This window comes from Zootoca vivipara, chromosome 7, assembly GCF_963506605.1.
Source record: "Zootoca vivipara chromosome 7, rZooViv1.1, whole genome shotgun sequence".
NCBI classification, from domain to species: domain Eukaryota; kingdom Metazoa; phylum Chordata; class Lepidosauria; order Squamata; family Lacertidae; genus Zootoca; species Zootoca vivipara.
The window spans coordinates 2,097,684-2,118,575 of NC_083282.1; the positions used below are offsets into that span (position 1 = coordinate 2,097,684).

General features: G+C 43.5%; 1 protein-coding gene across 1 annotated transcript; it reads right to left on the bottom strand.

Annotated features, from left to right (window-relative positions):
* Nucleotides 1–562: 562 nt before the first annotated feature.
* TSEN15 (tRNA splicing endonuclease subunit 15) lies at nt 563–20,295 on the bottom strand. Its single transcript, XM_035123988.2, has 4 exons — nt 20,120–20,295; nt 14,370–14,451; nt 12,371–12,506; nt 563–5,715 (listed from the first exon to the last, which is right to left on the bottom strand). The coding sequence occupies exons 1-4, from the start codon at nt 20,270–20,272 to the stop codon at nt 5,508–5,510; spliced, it is 579 nt and encodes a 192-aa protein (XP_034979879.2). The 5' UTR covers nt 20,273–20,295; the 3' UTR covers nt 563–5,507.
* Nucleotides 20,296–20,892: the final 597 nt, after the last annotated feature.

Genomic DNA, 20,892 nt, shown 5'->3' on the forward strand with positions numbered 1-20,892 from the left:
CTTAACAGATTAGACAACTGGGCCAAAGCAAACAAGATGAATTTTAACAAGGAGAAATGTAAAGTACTACACTTGGGCAAAAAAAATGAAAGGCACAAATACAGGATGGGAGACACCTGGCTTGAGAGCAGTACATGTGAAAAGGATCTACCGTGTTTCCCCTTTTTTAATACGTAGTCAAAAAGTAAGCCATGGCAGCATTTTTTAGTTTCAGTGAAACATAAGGCACCCCCCGAAAATAAGGCATACCTCCATGCCGTGTAGAACGAGACCGCCGAGCGCTCCAGCCAGCCAGCGGGACCCAGGCAGCCAGAGGGGCCTGGAACTGGCTGCTGCTGCAGCAGCGAGCGCACGGAGCGCCTGAGCCAGCAGCCTGGCCTCTCTTTTTTTTGCCTGCCGCCCCGCCACCGGAACCGACGGCTGCAGAGCGGAGCGCTCCGCAGCGCCGGGCGGAGCGCAGCGGCCTGGCCTCTTTATTTTTATTTTTTTTGCCTGCCGCCCCGCCACCAGCAGCTGCAGAGCAGAGTGCTCCGCAGCGCCGAGCGCTCGGAACACCCTGCAGCAGCCTGACCTCTTTTTTTCCTTTTTTTCCTGCCGCCCCACCACCGGAACCGGCAGCTGTGGAGAGGAGCGCTCTGCAGCCCCGAGCGCTCGTAACGCCCTGCAGCCCTGGGCGGAGCGCAGCGGCCTGGCCTCTTTTTTTTCTTTCTTGCCTGCCGCCCCGCCACCGGAACAGGCAGCTGCAGAGCGGAGCGCTCCGCAGCGCCGAGCGCTCGGAACACCCTGCAGCGCCGGGCGGAGCGCAGCGGCCTGGCCTCTTTGTTTTTATTTTTTTTGCCTGCCGCCCCGCCACCAGCAGCTGCAGAGCAGAGCGCTCCGCAGCGCCGAGCGCTCGGAACACCCTGCAGCAGCCTGACCTCTTTTTTTCCTTTTTTTCTGCCGCCCCACCACCGGAACCGGCAGCTGTGGAGAGGAGCGCTCTGCAGCCCCGAGCGCTCGTAACGCCCTGCAGCCCTGGGCGGAGCGCAGCGGCCTGGCCTCTTTTTTTTCTTTCTTGCCTGCCGCCCCGCCACCGGAACAGGCAGCTGCAGAGCGGAGCGCTCCGCAGTGCCAAGCGCTCGGAATGCCCTGCAGCAGCCTGGCCTCTTTTTTTCTTTTTTGCCTGCCGCCCCGCCACCGGAACAGGCAGCTGCCTTGGTGCCTGGAACCGGCTGCTGCTGCAGCGCCGCACAGAGCGCCCAGCAGCACCCCGAGCCAGCTGCCTGGCCCCTCCGAGGAGGCCTTAAGGTACAAGACATCCCCTGAAAATAAGACACCGTGTGTTTTTTTGAGTAAAAAAAACAATAAGACGGTGTCTTAAAAAAGGGGAAACACGGTAGGAGTTTTGGTTGACCACAAACTTGACATGAGTCAGCAGTGTGATGCAGCAGCTAAAAAAGCCAATGCAATTCTGGGCTGCATCAATAGGAGTATAGCATCTAGATCAAGGGAAGTAATAGTACCACTGTATTCTGCTCTGGTCAGACCTCACCTGGAGTATTGTGTCCAGTTCTGGGCACCACAGTTCAAGAAGGATACTGATAAGCTGGAACGTGTCCAGAAGAGGGCAACCAAAATGGTCAAAGGCCTGGAAACGATGCCTTATGAGGAACGGCTTAGGGAGCTGGGTATGTTTAGCCTGGAGAAGAGAAGGTTAGGGGGTGATATGATAACCATGTTCAAATATATAAAAGGATGTCATATAAAGGAGGGAGAAAGGTTGTTTTCTGCTGCTCCAGAGAAGCGGACACGGAGCAACGGATTCAAACTACAAGAAAGAAAATTCCACCTAAACATTAGGAAGAACTTCCTGACAGTAAGAGCTGTTCGGCAGTGGAATTTGCTGCCAAGGAGTGTGGTGGTGTCTCCTTCTTTGGAGGTCTTTAAGCAGAGGCTTGACAGCCATCTGTCAGGAATGCTTTGATGGTGTTTCCTGCTTGGCAGGGGGTTGGACTGGATGGCCCTTGTGGTCTCTTCCAACTCTATGATTCTATGATTCTATGATTCTATGAAGGTTGTCCACTCTCACCTCTATTGTTTATTTCAGTTCTGGAAGTACTGCTTGAAAAAATTAGAAAGGATGAGGAGGTTACTGGAATAAAAGTAGGAAGGAAACAATATAAACTTAAAGCCTTTGCAGACGATTTGGTATTGACAGTACAAGACCCGGAAAATAGTATATCTAAAGTTTTAGAAGTTATACAAGAGTTTGGACAGCTGGCAGGATTTAAATTAAACAAATTGAAAACCAAAGTTTTGGGCAAAAATTTAACATCTGAGGAAACTGATAGATTACAAAAAATTACTGGTTTGATATTTGTCAAAAAGGTGAAATACTTGGGAGTTAATTTGACAGCCAAGAACATTCAGTTGTTTAAGAATAATTATGAAAAGTTGTGGAATGAAATTAAGAGAGATTTAGATATATGGACACGATTGAAATTGTCGTTTTTAGGCTGCATTTCCGTGATAAAAATGAATGTATTGCCAAAAATGTTATTTTTGTTTCAAGCTATACCTATTGTAGAAAAACTTACGTGTTTTAAAGAATGGCAAAAGGTTCTATCTATATTTATCTGGCAAGGAAAGAAGCCCAGAATTAGATTTAAGTTATTGACAGACGATAAAGAAAGAGGAGGCTTCTCCCTGCCAGATTTAAAGATTAAAGATATGTGCAGAAGCTGCAGCTTTTTGCTGGATGAAAGAATGGTTTTTGCTTGATAACACTGATATTTTAGATCTGGAAGGTTTTGACAATGCATTTGGTTGGCATGCTTATTTATGACAAGGTTAAGGTGCATAGAGGATTTAAATCCCATATCATAAGGAAATCACTGTTTAATGTTTGGTCTAGATATAAAGATCTTGTGGAGAGGAAAACACCTAGGTGGATATCACCTTTAGAGGCAAAAGTTAAGAAAAAGCTGAACATGGAAGATCATTGGCCAAAATATAAAGATTTATTGATAGAAGTAAATGACCAGATGAAGTTAAAATCATATGATCAGATGAAAAATCAATTGAATGATTGGTTGCAGTATCATCAGATTAATGAATTATATAAAATTGACAAGAAAAGAGGTTTTCAATCCGAAAAATCAAAGTTGGAAACAGAATTAATAGAACCAAAAACTAAAAATCTCTCTAGAATGAATAAACTATTGTTGGAATGGCATACGAAAGATGAACAAACAAAATCAGTAATGATTGAGTGGGCAAAGGACCTAGGTCACAACATTATGATTGAAGATTGGGAAAGGTTATGGAAAAGTAATATGAGATTTACAGCATGTAATGTATTGAAAGAAAATTTGTATAAGATGATGTATAGTGAAACTGGCGAAGATATATCATAGAAAGGACAATAAATGTTGGAAATGCAGAGAATCGGAAGGGACCTTTTACCACATGTGGTGGACTTGTCCCCGAGTAAAGAGCTTGTGGGATAAGATTTATAATGAACTGAAGAAAGTGTTTAAAAACACGTTTGCTAAACTGCGGGAGTGGAAATCTGAAGAATTACCGACTGTGGATGACTGGCAGACGAAGCTGATAGAATACATGGAACTGTCTGAACTGACTGGGAGAATTCGAGAACAGGGAAGCGAGATGGTGGAAGAAGATTGGAAGAAATTTAAAATCTACTTGGAAAAGAATTACAAGATTAAAAATAGATAACAAGGGAAATGGATGTATAAAAAGGCTGATGAAGCACTTAGATATTGTTATAAGGGAATAAGTTTAAATGGAATATAGTTATTAAGATTTCTAGATCTAAATGATATACTGGAAATGAGTGTACTAAAAAGGATCAAGAAAAAAGTTTATAGAAAAGTATATTAGAATAAGAAATGGGTTAAGAAGTAGAGAGTGCGATTATAGATTTAATTAGAAACGTGGAAGGGAGGGAAGGAGGAAGTCAACAGAGTAAGAAATTTTTGTGTTTGATAATTGTCAAAGAAATATTTTTCTCTTCTTTTTTTCTTTGTATTTTTATGTATCCTTTGTTTTTCATTTTTTTGTAAAATCAATAAAAATTATTTATATATAAAAAACAAAGTTGCAAGAGAATATGTTCCAATGTATCCAGTTCATTCTTACTGCATTTACAAAAAAAAGTTCCGATTTTGAGAGAGCTAAATACCTTCCTCTATCTATCATGGAGGAAAACATGTTAAATCTGGCTAGCATGAACAACCTACAAGATCCGTGATTCTTAATATCAGCAATATATCCCTTTTGGATGAACTATTTCAGTCACTACTAAACTAAGAGGTGCTGTGAGGGTGAAAGTCAAAACTAAAGGTTGGCCATTTGAACTATTGCAAGGGGGGGGGAGGTGCAGGGTTGGTAGGAGATAAAAGCTGGGAAAACGTCCATTCAGCCCCACCACTTGGCAGCTGTTGAACAAACTGACAGGAAGCAGTACCATACATGTATGGATGCGCAATTTATAGGGCATTTCCAGACTGTTTATTGAGCATCCTTGCTGATGTTTCCCCAAAGCGTACACAGAGATCATATGGTGATTTTTTTTGTTGAGCATTTGTCCTAATACTTGTACACTAAGTCTATATGACAGTGTCAGCTAGTGGCCATCACACCATGTTTTTAGCCACTTTTCTCACCGGACTTTTGTTCAGGATAAAAAAAAAGCCAGAAAGTTCCTGCTCTAACTGTCTTCCCTTATTCATTAAGTTAGCACCTGACCTTAAACAAGCCACTTTCATTCAGTCCCCCTGAATGCAACATGGGGCTAACAATATGGACCTATGTTACAGGGTTGTTGTAAAAAAAACAACAACCATTGAGATAATGCATAAAGTGCTTTGAGGGTATAAAAACCTCTACATAAACAAGTGCTAAATTCACCTTCAGTTCACTGGACTGGACCATCTCTTCCAAAGTTTTGGCAGTAGGCGCAGTAGTCAGCAGTGAAGTCATCTTTTTTCCAGCTGCAGCACATTTCAACCCCAAGGGTGGGCGGGAGGGAGGGAGTGTGCATCGCCTTGTTATGAGCATGAACTATAGCAAACTTTGCAGAGGATTGCTTCACTCAGCAAGGGACCCACAATCAAGCAATTTAATATAGCAGGTGCTGTGAATACTTTATAGGGACACGCACAAAGGAATTTGCTAGAGAAAGTCAAAGATTTATAAAAAGTAAGTAGGTTGAGACAGATCGGGACAATGACTGAATCGGGAACAAAGGGTGGAAATTGGTTTTGCTACCAAAGAAATATATTTTCAAGTAGTCTACTAGCTTGAACTTTCTGATGAGGAGAGGACAGATTCTTGAATTGGTCCATGGCATCTTTGATGTTCCCATTTATTACAATTCTCAGACCTTATTAAGGATTTTCAAAGCAGATGTTCAGCTCTCAATTGCACCTTTTAATTCAAATACACAGTTCCAGATTGGTTTAGAGATCTGATGTAGTCCAGAGCTAACACAGTAGTCTATTTTCCTATCGTCTCATAAACCTCTTTCTTTTCTTCCTCCACTGCTTATCATCCATGTATTCAGTATCGTCAGGAGGGTCTGGGGTTTCAAAACCATGTGTCAGTTTATAGTAGACTATTGTGGAGTCCGATTCAACTATGGCCAGTGTGATAGAGAGCGGAGAATCAGGTTCATCCTTCAGAGCATATGATCTCTTCATGATCTGTCTCAACCTGAAAGAAAGAAAAAAAGACTCCAGCAATTCTGCTTGCTTTGTTTAAATTTCACATGAAGTCAATCTACAAACAGACCAAGTTAATAATAGTTCTTCTTTAAGTATCTAAAAAAGAAATATCCTCAGAGTAAATCTTGCATGCTTTTGCTATCAAAGAAACCCAACAACGCCTGCCACCCTTTTTTGACAAGTTTATCAATAGGATTGCCACCTATTTTCTTTTCTTTTTTGTGATGGGGCTCCCATGCCTCTAAAAGATGGATGACTGATAGCAGTGCAACAAAAGCAGCTTTCCCCATCACTGTGGGAATAGCTACAACAGCTATATTTTTATTACACTGGAGCCCTGCCAGAGGAAAAAGTTGTCACTGCTAACCTGCCACAAATCTAGGTTATTAGGTGGGGCTACAGTGCACAGCTTCCCTTTGGTATGTATAATTGTGGTGGCCACTGGCTTAGATAAGATTCCAGAGTTATGGAATACGATTAGCTTAATAATAATAGAATATAAGGTTGAACAGATAGCAGCCATGATTGCAGAATCATCATCATATAACAAAGTTAGGTAAATTACACAACATGAATGTATCTGTATAATTAAAAAAAACAGTATTTCAGATTCACTCAAACCCCATCCCATCCCTGTTACTCTAAAGCAGTTTCCCAAACTTGGGTCTCCACCTTATTACTTCCTGGCACAGCGTGGGATATGGTTCCCTGCGCCGTTTGCAGGTTCCCTGTACTTTTTCTCCTCTGTTCATTATCACCTTCCCACGAGGACTCCTGGCAGCTGAAGAACCTGCCACTTTGTGGAATGCAGAACCCTTCAAAAGGGGGGCAGAAAGCAGCTGAGCGTAGCCTCTCCCTGCATATTACTTCTCTCCTACGATGGCCGCCAATTAGCCTTCATAACGGAAATCGCCCACTAGCTTAGACTATGAAGTCAAAGGGCACCAGTTGGCATGCTGATGCCAAGCAAGGGTCAACACAGAGGTGGGGGGCAGGGGGATAGGTCAGCCTCCCCTCCTCTTCTCTAAGCATTTAGGGATTGTGAAAGCCGTTTTTGTTGAATTCCAGAGACGAATACAAATGAGAAAGTAGCAAACGTTCTGCATGTACAAAGTCCCAAAGCTCCCAGCACCCCCAGCTAGGACTGGAAAAAACCCCAGTATGAAGCCCTGGAGAGCTGCTGCCAGTCAGTGAAGATAATATTCAGCCAGATGGACCACAGGTCTCACTCAGCATAAGGCAGCTTCCTATGTTGTCCCTGTAGAATTTCACATGGCAGGCAAGTTTCTGGATAAAGGACAAAATTGAAGTTCATCAACCACTAGGGACCTGCATTGGGCTGTCAGATGGTCACCTCAATGCAAACTGCCTGGGTAAATTTTGAGCCCCCTCTTATCTTGCTAGTCTCTCCAAAGGCAGCAAGGGAAATGGGACCAGGGGAAGAGAACAAGGGTGGTTTCATTGTGTTTCTTCAGAGCTTGCAGCCATAGCTCTTCCTCCTCAACCAGCTCTATGGACAGCTCTTGTATCCAATCCTACCAGGAGGTCTGGAGACAGCTGAGACTCCCAGCATGCTGCCTCTCCACCAGCCCCTGTGGGGTGGACAGAATTCCCAGACACAAAAGCCACCTGTCTCTACTGTGTTATGAAGACTAAATTTAAAAACTCAGATCCTTCTGCATTCCAGAGCAGCAGTACCCAAGGCACAGAGTGAAGGCAAAAAACTGAAAGATACCAAGTAAGTTCTAGAGGATTCTCCTAATTGAGGCCAGCTCAAAAAATGCCATGAGTTGGCACCGAAGATGCAATGGCTACTTCATCTGACACACAACCATGTGTGTCCACTCTGCGCTGGATAGGATTTAGAGAATAAATCTCTGGTAATAAGGAAGTCAGCGCTTCCACTGCCTCAAGGCAGCATTGTTGGGGCCAACATACGGAATTCCTGATAAGCTGTACCTCTACAGAAGTAGAGGGAAGGAACTCTTACTGAAGCTCTTCATCTGCAATTACACTGAAGGCATTGTATAGCACATCTGTCATGAATGGGGATGGGGATAAGATATGTGTCAGGCTGATAGAATAACACACAAATTTGCCAGAAGCATTTTCTACTTCAAAAGCACTGCGGGACAAAATATAGAAATACCAGTGGGAAACAGTGACTCTTTCCATAGAACTCACACTGACCCTTTTCAACCCCTTTTCTCCTGAAATTCTTAAGGTCAGCACCAGCTAGCCCAGAAGTATACAGTGACTAGCACAATCCCAAATGAAACAAAATTACTGCAATTTACTAAAAAAAACATACTAAAATATTACTACAATAATCAATCACTTACAGGACATGTCAATTGGAAGTCCCACTGATTTCAATAGGACTTACTTCCTTGCATGTGTGTATAGGATTTCAGCCCTAAATTCTGATTTAATTGCTGAGGCTGGACACCAACATAAGAAAAAAAAACCCCAAAAAAGAAGTGTGCAAAGTAAAATGATGGCTTTTGGCAAAAAAAAAACCCAGCCCCTTAAGGAAGGTTAAAGACTGTATTCGTTAAAAGCCAAAGATAGTCTGAAATGCTCAATTTATTAGTATGAGTATTTCAAAGCTTCCTCCTGATGGCTACTGGGCAGCTAGAGTGATGAGCTCATTAGTATAGGCATTGCCAAAACAAGATGTCAGTGTTACTGTAACTTTTATTTCCTCTCTGCTGAAAAAGTGTTTGAAATTAGACATGTTATGAATGTTAATCCTTCAGGCAGGCCATGTGTGGCAATTATGAGGCTTTGGTTCACTTTTGAACACAGAGGCCGAGGATTCAGCCCAAGCTGAAAAACACTAGAGCAAAATCTCCCATTACTAGGTGTGGCCTGCACCTAGGAAATGCTTACAAAAAAGACTTCCAGTGGATGCTTTCAGAATGTCCAATCATTCTTATTGTAATGTTCCTCAGACCCCCCAGTTTGAGTGCCCAGTAAAAGATTTCTAATTTCATCCCGTATTTTGTAGCCTATGACAAGAGTCTGACCCAGGATAGCTGGTTTGTTCTCATGGCTTGTCCTGTCTCTGAAGCATGAAGAATTGCCATGAAGATCACGATTGCAGGTGCAGAACACAACATTGAAACTGAGCAGGCAGATACAAATAAAAGGCTCATGTGCCCCATACTGCCCATGTAAGCTACAGAAGCTAAATTAACACACATATTGTATGGACAAACATGAGAACTGGCCCACCACATTAGCCCTATTCAAGTATTCACTTATGAATGTATGAAAGAACCAGTGGGAATATGTAGGCCTCTTGGAGCCAGGAATGATAAGCAATCAGTACTACGGTAATGTTTATAGATGCAGAGAGGGCCTTTGATAATGTGTCCTGGATGATTATTTAAAAAATGATAGAGATGATGAATTTTAGAGAATCATTTCAGAGGAGAATAGATGCAATCAATTCAGAACAACAGCCTATGTTGATAGTGAATAATGTGACAACAGAAAAATGTAAAATTGCAAAAGGGACAAGACAGGGGTGTTACCTGTCTCCATTGCTGTTTATATTAGTCTTAGAAACACTGGCAAGATGTATAAGCTCAGATGATGAAATAAAAGGTATTATGTTTGGGTGCAAAGCATACAAACTGAAAGCCTTTGCGGACGATTTGGTGTTAACAGTAGGAGACCCGTTGGTAAGTTTACCAAGGGTCTTGGATAGAATTTTAGGGTTTGGCTGGGTAGCAGGATTTAAGCTAACAAACAAACAAACAAGCAAGCAAACAAACAAGCAAGCAAATTGTTTGTAAAAAATATGATAGAACAACAAAAGGAATTACAAAAAAACCCCACAAGAATTATCAATAGGGAAAAAAGGTGAAATATTTGGTGATATGCTACCTACCCAAAGATGGAAGGAGGACAATCTACCTACGAAAGAAGAATGGCAGAGTGGTGTAAACCACGGAGCCTTGGGCTTGCTGATCGGAAGGTCAGCGGTTCGAATCCCCGTGACAGGATGAGCTCCCGTTGTTCGGTCCCAGCTCCTGCTAACCTAGCAGTTCGAAAGCACGTCAAAGTGCAAGTAGATAAATAGGTACCGCTCCGGTGGGAAGGTAAACGGCATTTCCATGCACTGCTCTGGTTTTGCAAGAAGTGGCTTAGTCATGCTGGCCACATGACCCGGAAAAACTGTCTGTGGACAAACGGCAGCTCCCTCAGCCAGTAAAGCGAGATGAGCGCCGCAACCCCAGAGGCGTTTGTGACTGGACTTAACTGTCAGGGGTCCTTTGCCTTTTTATGCCGAATTAGCGAAAATGACCGGGAAAATCAGAGGACAATAAATTTAATAAAGATTGGGGAAATTGTAAAAATTATCTGAAAGAACACTGTAAACAACTGAAAACATTGGCAGGATTTTGAAAACACTTGCATAGAAATTTAAAAGGAGAAAACAAAATAAAAATATAAAGTGGAAAGTTGAAATGGAGTAGAGTAAGAGGAACAGCAAGAAAGAGAGAACGAAAAAAGGAACGCGTATTGTAAATAACAGGAAGTGCTTTTTTGTCCTTTTTTCCTTTTTCTCCTGATTTGTTTTTTTGTTATTGTACTCTTTGTTCTTTAAATTTTACTTTGTATTTTCTGTTTCATTTTTTATGATTTGTAGTATTTTTTTTGTGTATTTCTTTCTTATGTATGTTTTTTTTAAAAAAAATTGAATAAAGATTTGATTTTAAAAAAAACACTTGCAATGAAGCGAGAACTATGATAAAAATTGAGTTTCAAGAAAATATGGAGAATACAATACGATGCAGTTTGAAAAAGAATATATTGGGAAACCATGTGGTGGAGGGAAGTTCCAGTATTCCGAGAATCCTATTTGTAAAACGATTTTGATTTATGTATGATGATAAATGTTAAAAGTGGAAATGAATTTTAAAATGTTAAAAAAGAGGGAATATGTAGACCTAGCCCTTCATCCTCATTGCCATCATGTGCAACAGCGTCTTCCAGCTGATGTGTGATTAGCTCAGTCCGAAGACTCACACGGTTCAATGTTTGGGGAGGATTCAAACGCTTGCCTGCATTATGAAGCAATACAGCCCCATGCAAGTTATTCAAAATGGTGAGTCATTGGATTCTCATGAATCCAAATTTTAAGCAACATGACAAACCCTGGTTTGGAGAATGATGGAAGCCAAGTTGGACTTGCCACAAAATTAGCACTGTGGAGTACTGATGTTCCAGATTCTGACCAGTCAACCATGTCCCTTTCCAGGATATCCCATTCCATTCTGTTCCACCCCCCCACCCCCACCCCGGTCAGTGAGTATTCTGTGTCCATTATGTATGCTGAGCCCTCACTGAGCTGCTTTTGGATTTCCACACCCCACCCCCCGAAACAACTTTGTGTTCTTTACAAATACTGGGCTTCTCCAAGACTGCTGATATCGCCCACTTCAGCACAGACGAGACTGTTTGGGTTGCATAAGGATCTACACATGGCAAACAAATTCACTGTTAGTATTTTCGATGGTGTGCACAACTGCAGCCACATAGGAGAACTGGGCACAAGTTCTTAAGTGGAGTCATTTGGCAGTTGAGAATGAAACAGACAGAGCAGGCTTGAGAGAAATAACACATTCAATGTTTGCCCTATTAGAAAGACTGGTTACCAAGTGGGCCTTCAATCAATGTAATTCATTTACCCTTTGCCATCCCAAGAATGTCATCTTTTAGCTGAATGCCAAAGACAGAGCAAACAGCATCACCACCACCACAAATTTATAGAAACTCTACATGAATGAAAAGCTTAATGAAATAGTCAAAGATGCATTGGTGATATTGTAACTCCAGTAATTAAAAACATGGTTCAACCGATTTGTGGGTGCCTACCTACAGTGGGTGGCGCTGTGGGTTAAACCTAGGGCTTGCCGATCAGAAGGTCGGCAGTTTGAATCCCCGTGACAGGGTGAGCTCCCGTTGCTTGGTCTCAGCTCCTGCCAACCTAGCAGTTCAAAAGCATGTCAAAGTGCAAGTAGATAAATAGGTACCGCTCCAGCGGGAAGGTAAACGGCGTTTCCATGCGCTGCTCTGGGGTCCCTTTACCTTTACCAACACATAAGGAATCAGGATTTGGTATTCTTTTCCCATGTCGCTGACAAAAGCCATCAGTGACCTGGAAACCATCTGATCCTTCGGTGCAAGAAGGAAATTTTCTTAACTGTGCAAGTCCACAATTCTGCCACTGTATTATACAGATATTGGCCCTGCATCTAGAAATCAGCCTCTGGAATTTTTTATTAATGCCCACTTTTTATTAATGCCCACTTTTTATTAATTATTAATTGGAACCCAGTCCTTTAAACCTCCCAGGAAGGCAGGAGGTGAGATTTACATATTGCATTTATATCTGAAATGTGCTCAGAAACAAGCTAGCAGCTGAAGATTGTTTTGGTAAGTTGTCCTCCATTGAGTGAGTCCTGCTTGTTATATTCTGAACCAGCCAAAGTTTTAAAACAATCTTCAAAGGCAGCTTCTATGGTTTCACCAAGCTTTGCCAAGCAAAACTGCAGTAGCAAAACAGCCTTGAGCATTGCCAACCGATGTTTGGTTTGGCTAAAATAAACTGTGTGTGGATCCTTGCTCACCTCTCATGGCTGATTGACACGTGGACAGGAGTTGGCACCACCACTTGCAAACCATCCGCTTCTCTCTCTCGTCCACAGAGACACACAAGCTGGAATTCCACAAGGCCAATGTAGGACACCTCATGCCAGTTCCTAGCTGAAGGAACAGCAGCAAAATGAGAATGAACCAAATAAAAAATAGCATTCAGTTTGGTTCACTGGATTTCTTCAACACCTTTTTCTATAGGAAGACTCAAGGTGTCTTGCAATAAGAGACAGAAAAGTTTGAAACAAATCACAGAACAAGTGACACACCTAGAGTATATTTAGATGCTGTATTAGATTTCTCTCTTCCTTCAAGAGTTCTTGGGGAAGAACACAGATCAGGGTCAGAGCATCTGCTCTGCATGGCAGAAGGTCTCAGCTTGAATCCCCAGTACCTCCAGCTATGTCTGGCAATGATTCACTGCCTGAAACCATAGACTTGCTGCCAGTCAGAGCAGGCAATCCTGAGCTAGATGGACCAGGGATCTGACTGGCATCATCCTATGTTCCTATCCTTATTTATTCTCACAAAACCATCTTCTGAGAGATAGCCATGAAGCTCATTTAGTGACCTTGGGTAAGTCATTCAAGAAGGGATATGTGTCAGGTTCATTTTGGTCCAGTTCCAGTAATTTATCCACACCACCACAACGGCCATGATTGTGCAGATGGTTGTACGAGAGAGGGAACTTGCATGTACCTAGGACACATAGTGCTAGTCATATTTGATGTGAAGTTACAAGGGGTGGGTTGGAGGTGGAGAGACTCACCTGGGTGACTATCAGTTCTCTAACAGCTTGCCAAGGAGAATCATCAGTGTGCGACTACTGCTGTGTTTTAATGAAACCAACAAGAATCCTATGAAGATGTGAATCTAAATACATCAAGCTCATGTGTGACACCACCTCCGCCTGATGGGGAGAGGACAGTCACTACAGGTATGTTGGGCTCTGTGGGGCTGGGCATTGTAACAGTGATATTCAGAGTCGAGGGGAGAGAGACTTTGCACTGGCCATCAGGCAATGGCTTTTTCCACCTGCCTTGCCCCACCCTCCAGCCTAGGAGCCTTTCCCAGACCATGACTTTAAGAACAGCAGAAACAGCTGGCAAGCGAGAAGATAAGTTCAGGGATTTTCTTTTTAAATAATTTTGTAAGTTGTATGTCTTTTGTTTCTCAGTTTGATCCTTTTACATGTGGTATTTTATGCATTGTGACCTGCTGTTGTTTTTATTGATTATAGTTTAATTATTATTTATTGTAATTGTTAAGAGTGAATTTCTGTTTTTCAGTTGCTGACATTTCATTTTATTGTGCACTGTTATATTCTAAGGGATTATTAAATATTACTTTATTTTATATGTTGTTTATTTTAAAGTTATGTTTTTATTATCACTTGTGAAAGGCTGTATACAAATCAAAAGTGAAATGAATTGAAAATGAAACATCCAATGCATGGAGGTTAGGTGGGTTAAAGATGGGACAATTCAGAAGTGCAGATAGGCTCAAGCTATGTCTGCAAAAGTCCAAGGTATTCTAACAGTACACAAAGGGCATTATTGGCACTCTTTTTAAACCAAATGATATGCCTTAGCACGCAGGGGCGTAGCCAGGATCAAAATGGGCAGGGCAAGGGGCGGGAGGGGAGGGGCCACAGTGGGAATGTGGGCGGGGCTACGTTGCCTGCGCCGCTCAGCTCTTCCGAGGAGGCGGCCCCAGGCTCCCACTCCCGGCGCAAAGCTCCAGAGGCGCGCGGGGAACGCGAGCCTGTGGCTGCCTCCTCCGCTTACGCTCCCCGCGCGCCTCTGGAGCTTCGCGCCGGGAGCGGGGGAGCCTGGGGCTGCCACGCCTGCGCCCCTCAGCTTTTGCTTCTAGGGGGGGCAATTGCCCCCTCCTGCCCCCCTGCCTACGCCCATGCTTAGCAGCTTAGGTTTTTCATTCCACAGTCCACCCTTGAAGCTGCCTCCATGAACTTACCTTCTAAGAGGTCTAAGTAAACTAAGAAAGCAGCATGCACACAGCTACTGTCAGCCACATCCAACGACATCATCCCTGTGAGCTGAAAGACACAATAGTAAGCAATAGATGTAAAAGCTACTGCAATGCAACAAAATCCAAGCAGTTTTATCCACAATATTTTGGAAGTGTTTTCCCATCAGCTCTAGAAACGTTTGGAAGACCCCCCCCCAAAAGCACAGCACACACAATTTTTTTTCAGGCCTGTTAATGGATTTACTGCTAGATAGCCTGTTAAAAGACTAGCAGGTCATGTTTTGAAAATGCCAATAAAACTGTCCTCCAAAAGGTGCAGTTTAGTGTTTGGGAAGGGATGATTTAGCAATGCTGATTGTTCATAAAACAGGGCCAGTTCTGTCCTAAGCCTACTGGGCAGGGACTGCTTTAAATCTGTGTTTTGGCAAGCCCCTGACACAGAAAGGGGGCGGCAGGCAGCTGTATCTGAAACTGAACTTGGGATATCCATTGCTAGAAGTGCTATTTATAAATAACTGCCAACAGCGATTTATTTACTTGCTGCATTTATATCTCGCCTTTCTGCCAAGGAGCTTGAGGCACCAAAGGTGGTTTTTCCTCCCCTCTATGTTACCCTGTGAGGTAGGTTAGGCTAAGAGATAGGGACAGTCACCTAGCATTCCTCGTGTCTTACTGGGGATGGGAATCTGGATTTTCCAGGGTCTAGTAAAACACTTGAACCACTATATCACATGGGTTCAGGTGGAGCCAGAAGGTACTTTTCTGTTGACTAGTCAGGGCCAGAAGGTGAAGGTGACGCTCCTGATACTTTTACCAGGGCTGGTTAAGACAGAGCAGGGGTGGGGTTTCTGTGGCACCTGCATAGGATCTTGGACTTCAACTCCTTTGAGACTCAGCCAGCACAGTCAGGGCTGATGGGAGTTGTGGGGGGCCACAGGTTCCTTGGCCCACGCACAGCTGATGCTGTGCAAATGTAAAATCGCAGCACTGCTGCTAGGGAGATGCTGCAAGCTTCACCTGCACCTGGCACAGTATAATCATATTATAATGCTTTTACCACTATAGAGAGCTTGATTCCTTCTTCATATCAAAAAGCAAAATATCTGAGTTGTAAAGTTTGCATTTTATAAGCTTGAACAAGCTAATACTTTCCTAAACCTCTGATGGCTTGTGTTACACAACCATCAAAATAAGCTCTCTTTTAATATGCCAAACTCATAAGAGGGTTATTTCAGTAAAAATCACATCAGGTCATGGAGTTCTGCATTCTGGTTTTTTTTTGGGGGGGGGGGTTGTTGACCCAGCTCAGGCAGATAACTATTGCAGAGGGTCCTGTAAAACTTCACATTCTTACACTTGAATATAAAGTTAAGTGTATTAAAAATGATTGCTTTGAAACTCTTACAAATATTTGAGCTGAACATGAAGCTTTGTGCTCCAATCCTGAATATTGTTTCCATACTTAAAGACTCACTGAAATCAGAAGGGTTTTGTAAGAAGAGTTAGAGCCTGAATCTAAGAAGGCATTTGCAAGATGAGATTCAGATTAGTTAAGAACTTAAAAGAGCTCTTCAGGGTCAGATCAAAGTCCTAACTTATCCAACATCCTGTTTCCCAGCCAGATGCCTGTAATAAGCCCAGAAGCAGATGAGCGCAATAGCCCTTTCCTGCTGTTGCTCCCCAGTAACTGGTGGTACTCAATGGTGTACAGTACCTTCTCTGAGACTCTGAGGTTGTATACAGCTACTATAGAAATTTGTCTAATTCTCTTTTACAGCCACTCAATCTGGTGGTAGCAAACTCCATATTAAGTACGTATGCACTGTGTGGAGAAGTACTTCCTTTCATCTGCCCTGGGTCTCCCACCTTCTTTGGATGGCTCTGGGTCGCAGTATGATTAAAAACATTTCTCTATCCGCTTTCTTGACATCACACACCTCTATCATATTCCATACTACTCACCTTCTTTCTAAACTAAAAATGGTTTAAAATGCCTCAGCCATAAACACACTATTTTCCTTTTAGCAGGACACTACTCCTCTTGGCTTGTCATCTGCAGTATGCAAATACTGTTGACCTTTCTTACAAGGTTGCCGTTAGCGAATGTGGAATACTTGGAACATTCTTAGATTCTTGAGTTCAGTATAACTGCTATTTCATCTCTAGTCCAGGGCATGACAGAATTTAAGGTCAGTCAGTGAAGGCTGCAAAGCTACTCAAGTCCAGTAAGCTTGGCTGTTTGAGAGGCTTCTCTGTAAAATTACAGAGCTGGGTCACATATACATGTTACTTCACTCTAGTTCAGGGTTTCCCAAACTTGGGTCTCCAACTGTTTCTGAACTACAACTCCCTTCATCCCTAGAAGCAGGACCAGCCGTCAGCGATGATGGGAATTGTAGTCCAAAAACAGCTGGAGACCCAAGCTTAGGAAACCCTGCTCTAGCTATTGCTTTTTCATCCTGAACATTTTTTGTTCATTTTATTTATTTTATTTTGCTGCTCCACATGTCCAAATTGCTCTTTATCCCTTTATACCTAAGAAGTTATTGCACAGATACATTTTACTTTTACTCCTTGATATGTGACACACTCAGTCTACATCCCAATTCCAAAGAAGGGCAGTGCCAAAGAATGCTCCAACTACCGCACAATTGCGCTCATTTCACACGCTAGCAAGGTTATGCTTAAAATTCTACAAGGCAGGCTTAGGCAGTATGAGGACCGAGAACTCCCAGAAGTGCAAGCTGGATTTCGAAAGGGCAGAGGAACCAGAGACCAAATAGCAAACATGCGCTGGATTATGGAGAAAGCTAGAGAGTTCCAGAAAAACGTCTACTTCTGCTTCATTGACTATGCAAAAGCCTTTGACTGTGTCGACCACAGCAAACTTTGGCAAGTTCTTAAAGAAATGGGAGTGCCTGATCACCTCATCTGTCTCCTGAGAAATCTCTATGTGGGACAAGAAGCTACAGTTAGAACTGGATATGGAACAACTGATTGGTTCAAAATTGGGAAAGGAGTACGACAAGGTTGTATATTGTCTCCCTGCTTATTTAACTTATATGCAGAATTCATCATGCGAAAGGCTGGACTAGATGAATCCCAAGCCGGAATTAAGATTGCCGGAAGAAATATCAACAACTTCAGATATGCAGATGACACAACCTTGATGACAGAAAGCGAGGAGGAATTAAAGAACCTTTTAATGAGGGTGAAAGAGGAGAGCGCAAAATATGGTCTGAAGCTCAACATCAAAAAAACCAAGATCATGGCCACTGGTCCCATCACCTCCTGGCAAATAGAAGGGGAAGAAATGGAGGCAATGAGAGATTTTACTTTCTTGGGCTCCTTGATCACTGCAGATGGTGACAGCAGTCACGAAATTAAAAGACGCCTGCTTCTTGGGAGAAAAGCAATGACAAACCTAGACAGCATCTTAAAAAGCAGAGACATCACCTTGCCGACAAAGGTTCGTATAGTTAAAGCTATGGTTTTCCCAGTAGTGATGTATGGAAGTGAGAGCTGGACCATAAAGAAGGCTGATTGCCGAAGAATTGATGCTTTTGAATTATGGTGCTGGAGGAGACTCTTGAGAGTCCCATGGACTGCTAGAAGATCAAACCTATCCATTCTTAAGGAAATCAGCCCTGAGTGCTCCCTGGAAGGACAGATCCTGAAGCTGAGGTTCCAATACTTTGGCCACCTCATGAGAAGAGAAGAATCCTTGGAAAAGACCCTGATGTTGGGAAAGATTGAGGGCACTAGGAGAAGGGGACGACAGAGGACAAGATGGTTGGACAGTGTTCTCGAAGCTACGAACATGAGTTTGACCAAACTGCGGGAGGCAGTGCAAGACAGGAGTGCCTGGCGTGCTATGGTCCATGGGGTCACGAAGAGTCGGACACGACTAAACGACTAAACAACAACATGTGACACACTTCCCTTCAGATTCTTTTCCTTATGTGTCACATGCAACTGAACTGCAAGTCTGTACCATCTCTCTTAATTCATGTATGGCACCTGGCATAGCGATAGGCACTGTACCTGTAACAAGTGCCTACATAATGCTGTGCCAACTTTATCGTTCCTTTGCTCTTCCTTGGACCAAGCATATAGCCCTTAACACCCAACCATTCACCTATCAGTGGATGCAGTTTCACATGGCAAAGGATAGTATTGTATAGTAAGATCATAACCAGCAGAAAGCATGGTCAGAGAAACTCTCCCTCCAACTCCCATTAACAAGTTGTTGCTATTATCAACAGCAAGTGGGGAAGGGAATGATTTTCACTTTGTTTGCTGCAGGTTGAAAAACACTTAAAGTTAGCACTGCACTTTGCACATAGCCAGAGGTGCCACTGACAATACCCCCCTTCCTTTTTTCTTGTGTCTATTTACATAAGCCTGGAGGCAGGGTTCTGCTGTTTTTTATTCTGACCATTAGGTCCAGTCGTGATCGACTCTGGGGTTGTGGCGCTCATCCAGGTCATGCGGCCAGCATGACAAAACCGCTTCTGGTGAACCAGAGCAGCACACGGAAACACCGTTTACCTCCCCGCTGTATTTATCTACCTGCACTTTGACGTGCTTTCGAACTGCTAGGTTGGGAGGAGGTGGGACCGAGCAACCTCCAAACGGGGTGGAAGCTCACCCCGTTCCGGGGATTCAAACCGCCGACCTTCTGATCGGCAAGCCCTAGACTCTGGTTTAACCCACAGCGCCTTGTGTAACATGCATTAAAAGAACAATTTATACACTACACTAAGCCAATGGGGCACATAATAATAATAATAATAATAATAATAATAATAATAATAATACCACCTTTATTTATACAGGTACCTACTGAGAAGATCCATTAAAAGGCAACTATACCCAGCGGCATAGCTAGCCGCCTGGCTGCCCGGGGCGGCAAACGTGAAGGCACCCCGCTGGGGGGCGGGGTGTCCGTCATGCACATGTGTTGCACATCATGACGCACGTCACACGCCTCATGATGCACCCCTCATGACGCATGCGTCATGATGCACGACATGTGTGGCGCATGCGCACGCAGGAGGCATGCAACACGGTGCCGCGGCAAACCCCGCGAGCAAGCCGTGGAGTGATGCAGCCAAGGTTTCGTCGGGGCTTCTCCTCCATGGTGGGCAGCGGCAGCCCCCCTATTACTATGCCACTGACTATACCAAAAGGAATTATTGTGAAACGGGGGTGGGGTGTCAAATTTTGTCCTCTCAGGGCACCATATTACCAAAGTCCACTCCCGATTCCAGGATGGGGACAAGGTTTTCATAACATTCTTCTTCAACCAGCCCTTTGGCTGATTAACACCCAACACCTTTTAAAATGTGTTGGAGGGACGTTATTTGTTTGTTTTTATTGCACATTTTGTGGGTTTTTTAATCTTTCATTTTTATGTTATGAACCACCCAGAGATCTACGGATGAAAGGCGATATACAAGCTTAATATTTTAAATAACTAATCAGGGTTGTTGTTTTTTATAAAAAAAACATAAATACTGTAACTGCATTACACGTCAGTGCCAGTGTTCCAAGGAGAGTGCAAGGTCTCAGCCTGACCCGCTTCTCAGGGTAGTTGTGGGGATGAAAGGAGGGCGGGGAAGACCAGGGATATAAACAAGGAGTATTTCCTCGGGTCTCTCCGCGCGGATACAGCCAGCGGCGCTGGTCCCTATTTGGCGGAAGGAAGGGGCCATTTCCCCGGCTATACCGACCGCAGGGTGATCCGCCCGCCGGTTCCCGTGGAGCGTCCTCGCCGCCCGCCTGGCGCCCTCCTCCTCCTCCGGACGGGACTGAGCGGAGCAACCGGCGGCCGCCGGGAAAGAACTTGGGCCGCCCGATGCGCCGCTTTCCAAAGCGCCCGCCATGGCCTCCCCGCGTGCCACGCGGCTTCGTTCCGCGCGGTGTCGCAGCGCTGCAGGGTCCCCCGCGGAACATGCGGCCGAGCTCTAAGGTTCCCCCTCCTGCGAGGCGTTTGCGACCGGGCCGGGTCTTAGCGCAGCAGCAGAAGCCTCGGGTTGAGAGCACGAAGTACCCAAGGCCTTCTGAATAGATCCTAACTGAAATGGAGTTTTAAAGGAGGGGTTTTTGCGGGGGGACGGAGGAGGGTAGTCATTTAGGGGGAGAAAATTAAATTTTGCAAATGTTTTCAGTGAGTGTCAAGAATCAAAATCTACTATTTGTGACCGGACAACATTTAGCTTTGTAATTAAGAAGCACATAAACTACTTTCGGGAAACCATTTTTAAAAAATGTTACGTTCTGAAAATGTAAATAATAAATACTGATAACAATAACAATATATAATATATAATATAACTGGAAGTACTTGGCAAATAATTTTAATGATTTCTATCCATTTTTACACATACTTTAACTTAACAAGCAAAGCTAAATTACATTAATTTAACCAAAATTTCTTTTGAATTCCCAGGCCACGTTACAACTTTTTAGCACCCCACATTTGGGGAATTTGAAAGTTGAAAAA

Bases quoted from the DNA above. Each gene is read 5' to 3' on its own strand.
- TSEN15 (XM_035123988.2), bottom strand. From the start codon at position 20,272: ATGGCGGGCGCTTTGGAAAGCGGCGCATCGGGCGGCCCAAGTTCTTTC. The intron at 14,452-20,119 runs GTCGGTATAGCC...TGTGTCTTTCAG, and splicing joins GGCGGGCGGATCACCCTGCG to CTCACAGGGATGATGTCGTT. The intron at 5,716-12,370 runs GTGAGCAAGGAT...TCTTTCTTTCAG, and splicing joins GTGTCAATCAGCCATGAGAG to GTTGAGACAGATCATGAAGA.